The sequence below is a fragment of the Melanerpes formicivorus genome, unplaced genomic scaffold (genome assembly GCF_026170545.1).
Source record: "Melanerpes formicivorus ecotype bairdi unplaced genomic scaffold, bMelFor1.0.p_v2 SCAF_28, whole genome shotgun sequence".
Lineage (NCBI taxonomy): Eukaryota > Metazoa > Chordata > Aves > Piciformes > Picidae > Melanerpes > Melanerpes formicivorus.
The window spans coordinates 8,917,968-8,936,987 of NW_027142380.1; the positions used below are offsets into that span (position 1 = coordinate 8,917,968).

Genomic DNA, 19,020 nt, shown 5'->3' on the forward strand with positions numbered 1-19,020 from the left:
ATTTTGTAACTCAGGCCACACTGAAGGCTCTCATTTCTAATTACCAAAGGCTGCTATTTAACAATCCTCTAGCATGTGTGGCACTGAGAAATTAAATCTGGTTCTAGCTAATGAAAAAGTCAGCTCAGAAGAGCTGACCTGACTACTGGGAATCCAGTAGTCTCATGCATACCTGTGATGTACAGAACTTCTGCAAGGACCATATCTTTCCCCCTGTACTCAGCACTGGGGAGGCCACCTCTACGATACTAGGTTCGGTTGTGGGGTCCACGCTACAAGAAGGACATTGAGGTGCTGGAGCATGTCCAGAGAAGGGCAACAAAGCTGGTGAAGGGTATGGAGAAGAGGTCTGGCGAGAAGAAACTGAGGGAACCGAGGTTGTTTGGCCTGGAGAAAAGGACACTGCTTTCTACAGCTTTCTACTGCTTTCTGAAAGGAGGTTGGAGCCACGTGGGTGTTGGTCTCTTTTTCCTAGTAAGAAAATAATGGGATGAGAGGAAATGACTTCAGGTTGCACTGGGGGAGGTTTAGGTTGGGTCTTATAAAAAAACTTCTTCACTGAAAGGGCTCTCAAACACTGGAGCAGGCTGCCCAGGGAGGTGTTTGAATCCCCATCCCTGGAGGTGTCTAAAAGGCGTAGAGATGTGGTGCTGAGGGACATGGTTTAGCAGCACCAGACTTGGTAGAGTGAGAGAATGGTTGGATTTGATGACCTTTAAAGGTCTTTTCCAACCAAAGCAATTCTCTGATTCTGTATTTTAAGAGGGAACCAGCCAGCTGAGATGGATGCCATATTTAGTATTGCCATGTAATTTGTCTTGGAAGCAGCAGACAAATACTCTGGGAATTTTGGCTGTCGTCTCGCTACTATTTATGAGCAATTTTAATGTAGTAATTGCATGTAGGGAAAATTGTTCACAAGGTTGATGAGATACATGGAAATTTAATTTATTTTTTTTTTCTTCCTCTTCTTTTGTTGTCCAACATTTTTATTGCCCATTTTTGGAAGCAATGGGATCCAGTAGAATAAAAGAAGTGCATCACTCCTCAGAAATCCTGATCTTTTGAAAGATCTGCTCACTGTAAGTTAAAGGCAGCTCATTAAATAAACAAATGAGCTGTCCTTAGAGCAATCAGTATTTACTATTAACTGAACAGCCCAGTAAATAATGAGTTGTAGGTAAGGAACTACAGATAAGTATTTCCAGTGAATTCAAATTACTTGGCTTAAGCCCGAGGCGGAGAAAAGTGAAAATAAAGCTGGGAATGGAGGGAGGAGGGGAGAGAAGAAAAAGGAGGGATCATAAATGTAGCATTTATTGTAGCAATACATGATCACTCATTGTGCCAAAGAAAGGTTTTCTTCAGTCATCATTTTTTTTGTTCCACTCCCTGGTGCAAGGGATGCTGCAGCCAGCTCTCTGGGAGAACAAAGAAGGATGTGGAATTCCTGGGGGAAACAGCAGGATCCAGAGCAAGCTCAGCCTGATCCAGCACTCTGGCTCTGAGAGCTAGACTGATGTTTTAACCAAGGTCAAGGTTTTGCAGGTTGCTCTCTGGCACCTACTAAACCCCAGGAGAGTGCTGGCACCGGTGAGAGCAAAACCAGCCCCTAGCTGCCAAGTGCTTGTGCAGTTGCCTCATTTATTTCTCTAAATTCCTTAAGCAGCTAAACTGTTCATTTGCTAGCAACTGGCACAGGATGAGAAATTTTGGGTTGGAGTTCAGTCATCATAGGGGTGAAAGATTGTGCTGCCCAAAGTTTGGCTATGTGGCTGTGTTTAGGATGGGGTTGGGATGGGGTGTCTGGAGGATGTCTGCTATTGCTTGCTTAGGAAGGGGTTCAGAGTTGTTTGGGTACTGGAGAGGAGCAGGAAAATTGGTGATTTAATCAGGGCCTCTGCAGTTTGAACTGAGCTCTGCAGTTTGAACTGAGCTGTGAGCCTCAGGCTTGGTAGGACAGCAAAACCTGTGACAGCCATACCAAACACCCCAGTGCTTGGCAACCCTGCCTATACATCACCTTAAATAAGGCTAATAGCTATTCACGTGTTTCCTTTGGGGAAGGTGAATGTCTCACCTGTCCATCTGCTGAGGATCATCACTGTCCAGACCAGGACATGGAAGAGCAACTGGTTGAGTGAAGCATGTCAGGGAAGATGTGCATCAACTGCTAGCCTTCCATAATAATTGCTGCCACAACCATCATAGCCAGTATGACACCTCTGCTACTCCATTAAGAGGAAGGTATATGACATATATGGAGAAGAGAAGGCTCTGGGGAGACCTCATAGGGGCCTTCTGGTACCTGAAGAAGTCTACAAGAAAGCTGGGGAGGGACTTTTCACAAGGGTTTGTAGTGATAGGATGAGAAAGAATGGGTTGAAGCTTGAGGAGAGGAGATTGAGACTGGAGATGAGGACAAAATTCTTGCCAGTGAGGGTGGTGAGACACTGGAACAGGTTGCCCATGGAGGTTGTGGATGTCACCTCCCTGGAGGTGTTCAAGGCCAGGCTGGACAAGGTCTGAGCAGCCTGGGCTAGTGGAAGGTGTCTCTGCTCTTGGTGGGGGGGCTGAAAGTAGATGACCTTTAAGATCCCTTGCAACTCAAAGCAGTCTGTGATTCTATGAACATCCCAACAGGAGGCTTGTCTGGGTGGATGGTTACCTTCACAAAGACACTTGCTTAATCCATCTTGGGAGTGTACCTTGTGGAAACTGCCCCAGAGTCAAATGGCAGAGGAGAAATGCAGCTGCAGGGAGATTTCCAAGGGACCTTTAGATAGATCTGGTGGCTGTGCACAAGTCCAGCACTATCAGTCCCCAAATGCTGCTTCCAAATGCTGGTGGTGTCAGCCCCTTCCATTAGTATTCTGCACAGGGAAAGGGAGTGAGGTGCTAGACAGTGCAGCTAATTGCAGCAGCCTGCAGAGGCAAGTTGTGCTGTGGCACATGAGCAAGGACAGTGTTTTTGTTCAGGACATTTCTTCTTTCCTCTCCAGCACTTTATTATTTTCTTCTATGTTTTATTAATAATAATAATTTCAATGGGTTGGGTTAAGGAATTGGGCAGTTTGCTTGATTTTGCTCAGATTTCATCAGAATCTATACATGGATTTGTAACATTCATGTGAAAAAAGAAACGTCTTACTCCTTAGTTTGCAGCCTCAGCAGGCTGCACACCTCCTGTCATCTCAGCTCCCCTTCCTCTGGTTGGCATCCTGGCATAGGCTGCTCTGCTTCCCAGAGCTGTCAGCAGATAGAGGGGAGAGAAGGGTTTCACTATCACTAATGTACCATCTGCAAGCAGCAGCACTGGCTGGATTTTTATGAGCTTAAATTGCAGTTGTGTGGTTAGAGGGTTTGCTGGCAGAGCATCTGATTCACCATCACTGACACGGGTCTGGAACTGAGTGCCTGCCAGGATCAGTTAAGGCAGAGTAGGAGCTCAGTCCTGCAATGACAGAAGTTGTGAAGCCGTCAGGGAGCTGCAGGCTGGGGCTGCTGCGGGTTGTGTGTCCCCCGTCCATGCTGTGACACAGCCCAGATTTTATTGGATTGAGGCTGGCAAAGGTCTACTGCACACAAGTCAGAGCTGGGAGGAATCACACTGAGGGAAATATCGACTTGCTGATGTTGCCTAATTCTGCCTGATTTGCACTCAAACACTGCTTGGGGTGGCAGCTCAGCCAGTGGGTCTCTGTCATCTCTGGTGGGCTCCTACTCCACTCCCTTCTGTGGAGCCAGGCACTAAGAAGATTAGTCAGCTTCTTCCATCAACACACACTTGCTGCCTAAGATACTTAAAAGACATCTGGTTTTTAGCCTCATATCTTTAGGAATGAGGCTTATGTGATTAGAGTGTCTGTCTCTTGTCCCCTTCTTGGCCAATTTCAATTTTCACCCAGGGATATTGGTCTCCAAGACATTAACTTGCAGAAAGTTTTCATGAACTGGTGACTGAGTGACCAGAAATTATCCTCCCAATGCTCTGGGGAAAGAGCTCCAGCACAGCCTGTTGCCCATCTCCGAGAGTCAAGGTGAGGAGGAGTGTGTTGAGAAATGTCTGTGTGTTGTAGAGGTCCAGCAAAGCAACCATCATAGGCTGGGGTGTGCTGACCCTGTGGCTGTCTCTGTTCCCCCTGCAGCCAGCTGTGCTAGGGAAGGCTGAGCATCCTCAGTACTCTGACAGGTCCCACCCCCTGTCTGCCCCTGCATACAAACTGCTGTCTGTGATCCCAGGATTGCCTTTCTGATCCAGGGATTAGCTAAGTGCTATGCACAAAGAAACAAGAACTGTGCACGAGCCAGGCTTAGTGTGGAAATCCATTGCCATGGGTGTACACCTCTGCTTGGGAGCTCAGTGGCTGGAATCAGAGCTTGCCATGCCATGCTGGGCTGCCATGGGTTGGTCCTTACCTCCAGCATAGCAGCCTTGAGTATTGCTCCTGCAAAATTACCTTGACATTTGAGGCCTAAATTCTCTTGAGACGATGTCCCTTGAGCACTTAGTAGATGCACAGGTACTAATCACCTTACACTGCTTAATACCTCACTGAGATGCTGTGAATGACGCTGATGGCTGAAATCCTGACTACACCCATTTGCAGGATTGTCTCTCTTCACCCCTTACACTTAACTGCTCATTAGAGCTGAATATGTCTCCTTTTGGCAGCCACCTGACATTTTTGCCTCGTAATGCAGAACCAAAGGATGCGTAATGGATTGTGTAAAACCTATGGGTAGTAGTTCTGGCATTATGGAGGAAAAGCAAAGGTTTCATGTTCTGGTCCTTACTAATGAACTAAATTAGATGGTGTGCTTTCTTTTAAGGCATAAATGAAAGATGAAAGATCGAAACATCTGAGAATTACGACCAAGGTCGTTAATGCACCAAATTTCTCTCATTAGATCTGTTATGTTACTTGCCAGCTTACACAACTCTCATTAGAAAAATTTATGACCTGGAATGATTACAAATGGGGGGAAAAATATATATATATATAATTATAGTTCTATGTTCTAAATGGTTTAGTGCTTCTTTGTTTTGTTTTGGTTTCTGCTAGAAATGTAATAAGAAGCCTGTGGCAGTTTTAGGCTGATGCCTAGGAGATTTTCCACTGATTGTAGTAGAAAGTGGTAGAACGTAGATGAAATTCCCATTGGATGCAGAAGGAAAATAACTATAAGGTCTAACTAATCCCATTGGTCTGATAACTAACATAAAGTTACTTGTATAAGCTAACTTCTCTTTCTTGGCTTCTTCACTCCAGCAGATACAGGCTGGTTGCTTCTGCTGGCTTGCTGACCTTGGCTGCATTTTTTTGTTGCGGCTAAGTAGAATCATAGAATCATCCAGGTTGGAAAAGACATCAGAGATCAAGTCCAACCTAGTACCTAACACCCCCTGACAGCTAAACCATGGCTTCAAGTGCCACATCCAATCCTTTCTTGAATATCTCCTGGGATGGTGACCTCCCCGGCACAGCTTGAGACTGTGTCCTCTTGTTCTGGTGCTGGTTGCCTGGGGGAAGAGACCAACCCCCACCTGGCTACAAACTCCTTTCAGGTAGTTGTAGACAGCAGTAAGGTCTCCCCTGAGCCTCCTCTTCTCCAGGCTAAGCAACCCCAGCTCCCTCAGCCTCTCCTCACAGGGCTGTGCTCCAAACCCCTCCCCAGCTTTGTTGCCCTTCTCTGGACACGTTCAAGTGTCTCAATGTCCTCCTTAAATTGAGGAGCCCAGAACTGGACACAGGACTCAAGGTGTGGCCTAACCAGTGCTGAGTACAGGGCAGAATGAATTCCCTGCTCCTGCTGGCCACACTATTCTTGATGCAGGACAGGATGTCATTGGCCTTCTTGGCCCCCTGGACACACTGCTGGCTCATGTTCAGCTAGCTGTCAACCACTCCTGCCAGGTCCCTTTCTGCCTGGCTGCTCTCAGCCACTCTGACCCCAGCCTGTAGCTCTGCATGGGGTTGTTGTGGCCAAAGTGCAGCACCTGGCACTTGGCCTTGTCGAATGTCATCACGTTGGACTCTGCCCATCTGTACAGCCTGTCAAGGTCCCTCTGCAGAGCTCTCCTACCCTCTAACAGATCCACACCTGCTCCCAACTTGGTGTCATCTGCAAACTTACTAATGGTGGACTCATCCCCCTCATCCAGATCGTCAATAAAGATGTTGAATAGGTTGGCGCCCAGCAGCTAACAAGCTACTCTCTGCTTTTCTCTTCTCTTCTCTTGTCCCTTGTACAGGGGAGGAAAGGAGCAAAGAGGGGGAAGCTATTGGTAACCTCCTGTTTTTTCTCCAGGGGGGTTGTTGTGTTGTTGATAAATTGTGAATGCCTGTAGATAGTGTATATTTTGTACATATTCTTTGCATTGCCTGTGTCTAGATTGTAGTTTTGCTTGTAAATACAGCTTCATTTGCTTCCAACTGAACTAGTCTGGCAAATATTATTTTTGGGGGGTAATTTTCTCAAATGAATTGGGGCCTAATTTCAACCCACCACAAGGACCTTCTTAAAACTGGGGAGAGGAAATGGTCCCACTTTAGTGCAACGCACATTTCAGCTGCAAATCCTGAATCACTGCTGTAATTCAGCAATCCTGTTAAAGCCAAGTGAATGCTGCAAGCTGATGTGGCTCTGTCTTCTGCTCTCTAGCCTTCCAGTTTCACATCCTTCCATCTGATCCAAAGTGACAGTGAGAGGAAGCAGAAGGTATCTCTCGTTCTGTTCGGACTCCTTGGTTACAGAAGAGTGATGGAGATGCTATCAAGCACAAAAGGGATCACCATATGCCTGTTTTTCTTTGCATTGAGTTTGGCAGCAGCTATTGAAATACCATTATCAGGTGAGTTCTAGCTATTTACTGAACACTTTTCCTGGTTTAGTTTGCCACCCCTTGGTTTTTTTAACCTTTTTCCCAGAGAAAAACAAAATGATTAAATCCTACTTTTCAGTTGCTCTGTTGCAAATTTAATTCTGCCTGAACAAGGCCTTTGGGAAATTCAGATGTGAAAAAAATATGTAGGCTACTTTGTTTGGACCTGTTTAAATGGAGTAGGAAACATGTCTAATAACATATCTGGTGTTTGTGATCTAACACACTGCATTGCTCCAAGGGTTTACTTCTCTCCTTCCCATAAACCCCTCATTTTGGCTCTGAGTTTCCCTGAAGCTTGTTTGATGTGCATCTGCCTTTACTAACCTGCTCTTTCAATGTGCAACAGAGCAGGTGTATGTCTCAAGGTGTATGTTGCTCCTTAGAGGAATATTTCCTAATGCCCTGGGGAGCTCCTCCTTTGTCCCTCTCCAGCTGGGATGCATTCAAACTGCTTGTTTGACATGGTTGGGGTGGTTTCAGGACATGTGTAAAATATGGGATGAGGCTCATGGGGACAATCCAATGAAAGCCAGAGGAGCCCACTGCTTGGAGTGCAGCCCAGGCTTGCCAAGGTTTTTCAGACATAAATCATAGAAGGGATCAGAAGGATTGCAGTCTACTTTGTTTGTTTCTTTGTTTTTTGATGGTGGGAGGAACCCAAAACCAAAGCAAAACTCAACAATATTGGGATTTATCAGTTATGGTGGGGAAAAAATAATAAGCAAACCTAAGGAAAAAGAAAAGCTCTTTGCAGAGCTGTTGGTGCTGTAGCCTCAGAGTATGACGGGGGCCAGTTTCAAAGCATCATGTGGACCTGCCATGAGCTCTTAGCACTCTGGAGCCTGCCAATAGCCCTGGCTGCAAAGGAGAAGGCAATCAAGCAGGTTTGTAGGATGCTTCTCTACAGCTATGCAAAGCTACTGAGCATCATTTGGAAGCAGAAGGTTTCTTGCAGAGGAAGATAGTTTCTTGTGTTTAAGTGGAGCTGTGTCCGTAAAGTGCGGGACAAAGTGTCTGGGCATCCATTGCTTTGAAGTACCTACACGAGGGAACCATTTAGCCCTTGATTTGCTTTAATGAAGCATTTTATATTTTAATAAAAAGGAATTATGTCTGACCATTGAAGCTGGGGGGCTTGGAAGTGTTTGGCTTTGAGACCACATGGTACAGCAAGACACCACCTTTGCTTCCGGCTTTGAGCCTCCTGGACTTAAAAGAGAAACCAAAGAGCCTGTTAATTTTCTTCCTGGCTGCTTATAACAAAGTGATTGATCCCATTATCCCCAGCTCCATGGCAGGGGAGCATTTCCTCTCATGCAGCTCTGTTTCACAGCCATTCACAACACTTTAATTCCCTGAGAAGAAAAAAGAAAAGGTAGTGAAACATCACTGCATGACCCTGCCAGTGATAATGACTCTTCTCCTGCTGTACCCTGGGGTGGGTATTAACTCATCCTTGCAGCCCATGGATTTCCTAGCAGTTTTATCCAGGGTGGAGATAGCAAATTGCTATCTGTGTATGTCTAAGTGTCAGGATTATAAACCTCAGTTTGTTGCTGGATATATTCTCCAGTCCACATCCTCATGCTTTACCTTTGGCATTAGCAAGGCCCCAGCTCTCCTCCGGAGGGGTTGGTTGTCCATTGAGGTGTGTGCAGGTGATGCCCAGGAGCAGCTGACTAAGTACAGTCAGGGCTGTCAAACCTTCCTCTGGCTGCTGAGGCAGTAACAGTGTTCAGTCTGGGGAGCAGAGGGTATTGTTCATGCCAGGAAGATGATGGTCCTCATCCTTTTCCTGAAGGCAAGCCTCACACTTTGCAGTCTTGTGAAGAAAGGACCTGAGTCCTTTCTTTACTTGGATGATATTTAACCCCATATCCCTTTGTGTTCAGTTGCACAGCTTCCAACGATCACGGAGCAATCTCACACCCAGGTCGCCTACCCTTTTGATGAGGACTTCACAATTAAGTGTGAAGCCAGAGGAAACCCACAGCCCGTGTGAGTACTGCCTTTATCTGGAGAAGCAGAAATTGGGTTTGCTTTCTGTTTTTGCCTACCATTGTTCTGGTTCTGAGGAAGGGGAGGAACAGCTCATGTACAGTAACCCACTCACCATTGTAAGGCGAGGGTAAGGCTTGGGTTTCCATTTAGGCCATTCACTTCCAGTCAGTCCATGAGGAGATCTGAGCAGATATTTTCCTTGTTGGTAGATGTTTCATTTCTCTGGCCCGTGCTGAGTTCACCTCATGATTTACAAGAGCTGGTCTGGGCTGTGCTGCAAAAGATAGGAGGTGTGTGATGGCAATCAAAGGGGCCCATCTGTTCTTCTGCCTTTTCCACAGCAACCCAAAAAATACCAAACACATTAAATCATGTAGTCAGAGACCACATTTGCATTTTATCAGATGCTTTTGTCTGTACCTGACATCATCGTGGCTGTGCTGATGTTACGAATATACACAAGAAGGAGTTGTTCAAATAACTATCCAGAGATAAGCTTTGTGCATTTTACACTGGTGGAAAAAGGGAATAGAGTTTTAAAGGAAACCTGCTTAACAAAAGTGTAATCAGGTCAGAGTGAAAGCTCTGCCTAAGACTTGCACCACTGGATGGTGTATGGGTTAAATGAATAGCTGGTTTGCATGTTGTTTTTAACTCTGCAGTGCTTCCCTCCTTCATTCTCTGCCATACAATTTAAACTTGCTTTTAAAAGGCAGTAGTTTTGTATCAAGATGGCTTGATCATTTTCAGCTGAGGTCTGAATGAAGACTTGTGGCATGACAACAAATTTCCTTTGTTTCTCTGCTTGTCAGCAGAGCAATTAAAAGTTTTCTGGTATGTTTAAATGTAAGTGATAGTGCTGTTTGGGTGGTGGGAACCCATATTCCTCTCCATACTGTGGCAAGGCAGTTTTGCCAGTGCTAGTGAAGTGCCAAGCCATACATCTCTGTTGACATTAATTTATTCTCTTCAAACATTGCAAAATATTGAAAGAAGGCACATCTCCCACTAAAACATGTTTTACTGTAATTCCCAACAGCCTCTGAGTTTTTGAATCAGTTTAGCCCAATTCAATCCATTTGAGACTTCCAGATGCATAAACTATGACCAACACTTAAGCATTCATCAAAATCCCACCCCTGTAGCATCAAAACAAGTGATTCTATGCCAAGACAAGGAGAAACTCAATCAAGTCCTCTCAGCTTCTTATGGATTTCACTTTGGTTTCTCCTATGAATGGCAAGAACAGCTCCTGTCAATCATTGCCAGTCAAAAGTACTAGCTGTCCTACAGGCACAGCTTCTTTGCCAGCCTCCAGTTCCTGTCACTGTGTGGCTCTTGCTTTCACAGGTGGTCTCTCTTACTCATTGTCTTTGCATTAAGCTTTGTGTTATTTCATGTCAGTCAGTTGTCTAAAAATCAAGTGTCCTGTAGGAGAGACTTGCCCAATAGCTAGCACAAATTGCAGTAGCACAGTGGTTGCTCTACCATTCAACTCCCTCCTCTTCCATGAAGTTTTTCTTTTTAACAAAAAACATATTTGCCACTGCTTTTCATATGATCACAAACTGGTTTGGGTCAGAAGGGACCTTTTAAAGGTCATCTAGTCCAACCCACCTGCAGTGAGCAGGGACATCTTCAAGAGGAGCAGCTTACGTGGAGCCCTTTCCAACCTGACCTGAAAGGATTCCAGGGATGGGGCATCTACCACCTCTCTGGGCAACATGAGACGTTGTACAAAATTTCTTCCTTCTTTCTAGTCTAAATTTCCCTCATGTAGTTTAAACCATCACCCCTTGTCCTGTCAAAATAGGCCCTGCTACACAGCCACCATAAGGACTCTCTGGAACCTTTTCTTCTCCAGGCTGGACAACCCAAACTCCCTCAGCCTGTCCTCACAACAAATTACAGATCACTTTTGTAGCCTTCTCTGGCACTGCTCCAGCAGGTCCATGTCTCTCCTGGGCTGAGGGCTCCAGAGCTGGACCCAGCACCACCAGTGGGGTCTCAGCAGATCAGGGCAGAGGGGTAGAAACCCCTCCCTCCACCTGTTGCCCAAACTAATGGGAATGCAGCCCAGGACATGATTGGTTCTGGGCTGTGAGCACACATTGCCATCTCACGACCAGATTTTCATGAACTGTAAGTCCTTCTCCACAGGGCTGCTCTCCAGCCCTTCATGACCAGCCTGTACTGATACCGAGGACTGCCCCCAGCCTAGGTGCACAGCATTCCACTTGGCCTTGGGTTTGCACCATAGTGCTCTCTGCTCTGTGACCTGTCCTTTGTGACACTTGTATTTTATGTTTTGGTTTTTTTTACAGATTTAACTGGACTAAAGATGGGAAACCATTTGATTTGTTATCTGACCCAAGGATAATCACATTTAACAACTCTGGAACGTTTGTGATTCAAAACCGTGGAATCATCACCAGTTTCCAAGGGAAATACCGGTGCTTTGCATCCAACGTGCTGGGAACTGCCATGTCAGAAGAAATTGAGCTAATTGTCCCAAGTAAGGACTTCGGCTTTGCTTTCTTGGGTTTCCTCAAATGGAATGAGAAAGAAGTAGTTGCTGAGGTGGTGTTTGTTATTCACTGAACACTAGAAGGGAAAACTCTTTGTGCTCCCCGGAATGATTTTGTTTCCTTGCAGGTTTTGAGGACAGAAACCAAATTTGAATGCAGGATTTCAGACAACACTGCCAGCCTGTCAACTCCTTGCAGGTTTCCAAGTGCTGATACTGACACTCCTTATCAGCTTTAATTAATATGAACACAACTGGGTAGATTGTGTGTATATTTTCCTGGCTATATTCATTTGGAAAACATTTATTATTTACTTCTGCTTTCGCAGTATCATTGGCCCCCTTTGCCCCTAGGGAGTGGGTTAGCAGCTAGATCCATATAAACTTTTTAATCACCATCTCAAGAGAGCTGAATGTTCAATGACAGGAAATTATTATTTGCTTTGACTTGACTAGAAATGCCTTTCTAAAGCACTTGCTTTGCCTCTTGCCATAAAACCCATAAGGATTCTTTTCTGATTTGTATTTGCTTAAAGCCACTGTTTGCTCTCGTGATGCTTCCACTTTTAATACTTTTCTCTTTCTGTAAAGAAGAAAGCATAAATATTGATGAGAGCTGCAGTCTGGTAAATTCTCTACCTAATCTGAGCCGACAACAATTTGTTTGTGAGCTGATGCCAGCACGTCAGGAAAATACAGAAATGAAAATGTAGGAAGAGAGGGAACGAATAGTAGAAAAGAAAATGGCCCAGGAACTACCTTAACTGCAATCCAGGTGCTAGAGGATGTTAGCTGATTGTGAAACCTAGAAATAATGGCATAGATAATGAAGTAGCATTAGAAAGGTATTAAAAATGTAATGAGTATTAAAGGCACGAGAAGCCATTGACCCAGAAAACAAAGCTGGTTTGAGTCAGATGGCTTTTTTGTTAGTGTGGGGGTTTAGCTGATTAGATAGTGTTGGGTGATAGGTTGGACTTGATGATCTCAAAGATCTCTTCCAACCTGGTTAATTCTCCTCTTCTCTTCCTCCTCTTCTCTTCCTCCTCTTCTCTTCCTCCTCTTCTCTTCCTCCTCTTCTCTTCCTCCTCTTCTCTTCCTCCTCTTCTCTTCCTCCTCTTCTCTTCCTCCTCTTCTCTTCCTCCTCTTCTCTTCCTCCTCTTCTCTTCCGTTCAGTTTGGAGTGATCTCTTTAAAAGTGGAGACATTTATTTGAGAAAGGATTAGGAATTATGTGAGGGTTTCACTTTCCAAGCACCTCTTGGAAAGCAAACACTGTTAAGAGTCATAAGGCTGTAATATTTCAGCTTGGCAACCATGATTGAGTGCTCAGAGATTGGGAGGGCAATATGGTTCTCTATCTCAGAGCAAGGAACATGAAATCAGAAGCTGAGGGAGAAGGATGGGACAAATAGCAGTTTATTACTGCAAAATAGCAACCAGTGCGAATGTTTGGAAGCTCAAGGGGAAGTGATCCAATCAACTGTGAGTTCATTAGTCTGATGTCAGTAGCATTCAGAATTTGATATAAATACTTACAGAGAGAATATTAAGGACCTGGAGATGAATGGAAAATGAGCTCAAAAATCTAGTCATGAATATTACTGAGCCTAGAAACTTGTCCTTCCATTATTAGCACAGAGGGAGGGCAGAGGAGGACATGGATGATTTGAAGGGCCAGGTTTATAGTCATGGGATGAAATTTACTGATGCAAAGTTCAAGGTGCTGAAAAGGACAATGCTGATGCAATCAGCTTTAAGGTACCAATACATTTAAGCACTTGTAGTTTGGAAGCAGCATAGGGAGATGAACACAGAATTAGTCTTGAATTCAGGATCAAAATATATGGCATTAGAAGAAGAAAATTTGCAGCAGAATCTTCCCAGCAGGAATAGAAAGAACAAGAAATATCACTGGTTCCACAATGCAGGAGCATGAGAACATGAAGCAAGCCTCTGTGATGTAGCTGAGTGGCACTGCCCAAGAGAATCAGCAGTCTTGGAGGAGTTATTTATTATTTTTTTTTCCAGACTAGATCTTGCATTTCCAAGTTCCTGCATCAAGTGATCTGAAAGCATTGTGCACATGGTAGGGAATATCTGCAGAGTCTTCACAGCCCTGGAATTGACAGGCAGGAGGTGGCTACCTATCTATAAAACCCACTTCTAGCAGTTGAATGCAGATGAAATGGGATGTGAGAAACAGGCACAATCTTTTTTTGCCATCTCTTTTTCATAGGCAACAACCCTGGGAAACCTTCTAGGTACAGCTAGGGCTGGGCAAGTCCTGATGCTGTGATCACGTTGAATACTAGACACACTGCAGGGGCTGGGAGAGTTCCTGGGAAAGGACTGCTAATGTATTTTTACAAGCTCTACTCATAAAAGACATTGATTCAATTTACTTCCAGTCACTTTTATAGATTTTCTTTTCTTGTGGGTTTTTGATTTCATGTTGCACTGTATTGGATCATGCTGCCTAACACAGCAGCTTGGTGTTTGGTGAGGAATTGCCAAGATAACCACAGAGTCACAGAATGTTAGGAGTTGGAAGAGACCTCCAGAGGTGGAGTCCAAACCTCCCTGCCAAAGCAGGATCACCTAGGATAGGCCACACAGGAATGCATCCAGGTAGGTTTTGAATACCTTCAGAGAAGCAAACTCCAAACCCTCTCTGGGCAACCTCTTCCAGTGGTCTGTCACTCTCACAGCAGGGTTTCACCTCTTGTTGAGATGGAACTTTGTGTTCCATCTTGTACCCACTGTTCCTTGTACTGTTACCAGACACCACCAAAAAGAGCCTGGCACCTTCACCTTGACACTCACCTCTCAGCTATTTGTACACATTAATAAGATCCCCTCTCAGCTTTCTTTTCTCCAGACTAAAGACCCCCAGTTCTCTCAGTCTTTCTTCATAGGAGAGTGGTCAGTAACATTTGTTGTAGAGTTTACTCTCTATGTACAGTTGCTTTAAGGGAAGAGCATTCATGAGTAGAGAACTACACAAAAGTTTAGGATGGCAAGGTGAAGTTTACTGTGCCAAGAATGTAAGTTGGCTCCACAGCCAGCTCTGCAGTTCCTCAAGTTGCACCAAGGGAAGCTCAGGTTAGACCTTCAGTATGATTACTGAACGAGTGGTCAGGTGTTGGAGCAGGCTGCCCAGGGGAATGGTCAAGTCCCCATGCCTGAGGGTGTCAAAAAAATGTGTAGATGTGGAACCCTGGGCCATGGTTTAATGGCTATGATGGTGTTGGTTTGATGGCCGGACTTGGTGATCTTAGAGGTGTTTTCCAACTGGAACAATCCTGTGATTCAGGCAGAAACAGGAGAGCAATGCAGTCGCTCAGAGCTTTAGTCAGGACATAATTACTCACTTTGGAGTCTGGCCAGGGCAACAGGGTTAATATGACATCTCTTAAGCAAAGTGTCTCAGGCTCATTAGTTTTCAGAGTTCAAGACCTCAGTGTCATGTTTCAGTGAAGGTATGTCACCTCCAGCAGCAGAATATTCTAACACTCCATTGCTACCGAATGAAAAAGGTGCTGAGGAATGGAAAACAAGAATGAGTTGATGTCTGTATCTGGGATCATTGATTCTGTGATCAGAGCAGATTAATTTTTGCTTTCAATGAAAAATTGCCTATATTAGCTTGAGTAGATATCAAATATACTGGGGTTAGTTAGCAACAAAAGGTCAGGCATTGGAACAGGCTGCCCAGGGAGGTGGTGGAGTCACCATCTCCAGAGATGTTCAAGAAACATGTGGGCATGGCACTTAGGAGATGGTTTAATGACCATGGCAGCCTTAGGTTGGTAGTTAATGATCTTAGAGGGCTTTTCCAACCAAAGTAACTCTGTAACTCCATGAAATTGTCTGAGAAGTTACAGATGTGGTTGCTATCAAATGCAAGAGGAATTTTAGTGCTAATACATGCAAAGACCTATGTATAGAAAATGAATAGATGGTGCAGATAAGTTATTAGAAGAATTCACCTGACTGCCACACATTTTAAAGCACATTTAATTTTATTCAGACTTTCATTTCATAGTGCAATGGAGATGCTGCAAATTAAATCAGGATTCAGAGAGTGACAGGAGACACCTTTGAATTTCTAGTATGCCGGATAGTCTACAACTGTGCCGGAGTGAAAGGGAGCTGCTGGTGCACAGCTCCACTGTAAATTAGGCAATCAGTGACACAGAAGAGTTTGGGGATAAATTACCTCTATTCACCCACAAGTTTTGAAGCAGAGACTGGTACATGTGAGATCACTCTATGCATTCATGATAATGATGCAGAGGTGGCAGCGCTTTGCCAGCTGTATTCAAGGAAAATATAAGCTCCTTGGCAAGTCACTCTGCCAGTGAAGTGAAGAAAAAAACCCAGCAAGTCAGCCTGGGCCAGCTTTATTGATAAATTGCATTTACACTGCAGAAGTAGAACACTGGGTCTGTGAGGTTGCTGCTGCAAAGGAGAACAAAAGACTGTTTACTCACAGGAGTCTTTTCCAGGGAAGCAATAGAAATGTCAGCAGAAACCATCATTAAATCTCACCTACATAATGAAAATACCACACCTCCCCAATGTGTGATGACATTAAGGAGGGTGGGGAGGAATGGGGTCTGAGCATCTTTATCTCTTTGCCTCATTTGCAAAGTCCAGATTGTTAAAAGATAGATGCGCCGTGAAAATTAATTTAAATGGGGAGAACACAGACCTTGGCCTCCCTCCTCCTGTATTTGGTGAATCTGTTGCTTCAGTTGCTGGGCAGGCTTAATGCCAAAGTACAGTTTAAACTTCTTTAATTAACTAGTGCAAAAGACTCTGCATGGGAGACTGCATTAAGATTTATGCTGAGTATTTCTAAAGCCGTTCCTCCAAAAGTCCAAAGATCTGAGGATGGAAATAGCCTGAACATAAAATTGTCCAGTGGCAGGCTGTGCTATGCCAGTGATCTTAGTTCCAGAATTCCCAAAGAGAACAAAACCTGTGATAGTGTTAAAAAACAAAACAAAACAAATCCAGGTGCAACTAGTGTGGAACTGTTACAAGACATAGATCTGATACTAAAACAGGAGAGGTCAGTAACACACCTTTGTGAAGACCTTCACTGTAGACTTTATGGAAGAGAGAATAAAGAGGAACAATTCAGTGAGACCTTCAGTATAGATTTTATGGTACAGAGAACAAAAGGGAGCAACTCAGTGAGAGTTTGCAAATGATTAAAAATACATGTTTGTACCTCTTGCCTCCCCAACCCAGTGTACTATACCTTTAACAACTTTTCTGGCCATCTAAATTGTTAGGGTCACTCTGGTGGTTGGCAGCAGCCATTGCTTTGGAAAGGGCAATACACAGGGGGTACAGAGTTAAAAAACAAAAAGTCTTGGGGATCTTCTCAATAGCTGAAGGGCAGGGGTCAAGAGGATGGGACCAGTCCCTTTCCAGCAGTGCCTGGTGATGGGACACAGGGCAACAGGCACAAACTGGAACCCAGGAAGTTCCATCTGAAGATGTGGGACAACTTGTGTAGTGTGAGGGTGCTGGAGCAGGATGCCCAGAGAGATTGTGGAGTCTTCTTCTCTGGAGAGATTCCAAACCCAGTTGGCCATTGTGATCCTGGGTAGCCTGCTGTGGGTGACCCTGCCTTAGCAGGGGGGGGGGGGGGTTGGACTGCATGATCTCCACAGATTCCTTCCAACCTTTCCCATCCTGTGACTAAGTCACTGACTGCACCAGAAAAATTCCCTCTGACAGCCTCACATCCAGACTTCCCACACTTTTTCAATTTAATGCAGCAATTAAAAAACAAAATCCATAAATAAGCAGGATCATATCTCAGAAACAGTTCAAAGGCTGCAATGAACATTACAAATTTAACTACTGCTTCTACTGTGTGGATCAGAATATCAATTGAGGTACTGAGATGAGTGCTGGAAGCTGCCCAAGCTGTCTTCAGTTCAACTCATGTGGTCAATGACTGTTGAATCATGTTTAAGGTTCTTAGATGTGTTGGGCTGCTCACTGCACAAGCTATAGATCTGTACAACAAGCTACTAATTAAAGAGTCTGAGGAGCTGGGAATTTCAGGGTATAGAAAGTTACTGACTGAGTCAACTTTTCCTCACTTTCGTACCTGTTTAGTATTTATGTGCTTGGAAGAGCTTAATATCCATGATGGGTCAGCTTAAGCATCTGTCTAGCTCAGGACACATGTTCGTCAGCATCCACAGGCAGTTCTACAGTTAACTGGAGAACCTCTCTTCCTTCAGTTCAATTTCATACAATTGTTTTGGATCAATGATTTGGAAGATCCACAACTTTCTTCCAACATCCAACCTAAACCTTCACTGGTGTAACTTAAGGTTGTTTCCTCTTGTCCAATCACTTGTCACTTGAGAGAAGAGACCAACCTCCACCTGGCTCAGAATCAGGAGTTCTCTCAGTCTCCTTTTCCCCAGGCTAAACAACCCCAGTTCTCTTAGCTGCTCCTCACAAGACTTGCTCTCAAGATCTTTTGCCAGCTTCATAACCCTTCTCTGGATCTGCTTCAGCATCTGAATGTCCTTCTTGTAGTGATGGCTCTAAAAGTGAACTCAGTATTCAAGGTGTGGCCTCATCAGTGCTGAGTACAGGGGGTCAAAATTTCCCTAGTCCTGGTGGTCACACTTGCTGCTACAACCTTAGCCACCTGGGCACACAATCCTCAACACTTTACCCAAAACCATTTTAAAACATCAGATTGAACAGGCTCCACTCTCATATAAACTGCTATAAATTGTCATCTTTGATACACTTATAGTTGTTTGAAGTCACTGTAGACATCACCAGGACAAAATCTAAGCTGTAGGACAAGATGTGCTAATAGGTACCTGAGTGGATCTGAAGCAATCCTTCTGGGAACTGCAACACTCCAGCTCTGGTTGCTGTATTTCTTTCTGTACCTGTACTGATAAAATCAGATTTCATATTGCATTTTGCCAGTTGCCCCTCTATTTTTCGTTTGGTTTTGATTGTTTGGTGTTTTTTCCCTTGAGATGCTGCATTTTCTGACCAGATAAGGAGTAGGAGGGAGTGTCCCAGCCTCCTCTCTGAAATTTCTCTCAGTCAACCTAATTTGTTGGTGGTATTTCAGCCTAATCTCAATTACAGTTCATTCCTTAAACTTTCAGTCATCCCAGGGGTTAAAACAGAGCGTGGTTCCTTGCACAAATGGTTCTGGACACCAGTAACCTTCCATTTCCATGGCTTGCACACTGTCAAAGCAAAGTGGTTCTGCTTAATGAGTGCTGTACAGCATTCACAGCCTTATCAGGAAAAAAAAACTTGGGCAAAACTCTGGTGAGATGTCATGGTGGGCTTTTGGAAGCTGTCTCCATAACAGAAGGCAGGTGTGCACTTTTTTCTCTTCCTTGTGGCTCCTTCATACCTGCCACTTGATTGCTTGTGTCATGAGATCCATCCTGCCGGCAGCCTTTTTCAGAGCCATTTCAGTATTGTTCTTTTTTTTTTCCCCCTTATGTTATGGATATGTGAGGAGGGATACTGGGAGCTGGGTTGGATTCTCTGTCCCTTCTCATTATATCTATGTGGGGGCAATTGCA

General features: G+C 44.5%; 1 protein-coding gene across 9 annotated transcripts in view; it reads left to right on the forward strand.

The window, feature by feature from the left end:
* CHL1 (cell adhesion molecule L1 like) overlaps window positions 1-19,020 on the forward strand; it is a 177,899-nt gene that overhangs the window by 93,459 nt on the left and 65,420 nt on the right. For all 9 annotated transcript variants that reach the window (XM_068154383.1, XM_068154388.1, XM_068154379.1 and 6 more), the window contains 3 exons: window positions 6,667-6,856; window positions 8,782-8,887; window positions 11,215-11,405. In XM_068154383.1, coding sequence (XP_068010484.1) covers window positions 6,766-6,856; window positions 8,782-8,887; window positions 11,215-11,405 — 388 coding nt within the window. In that variant the 5' untranslated portion in view covers window positions 6,667-6,765. The remainder of the gene's footprint in view (window positions 1-6,666; window positions 6,857-8,781; window positions 8,888-11,214; window positions 11,406-19,020) is intronic.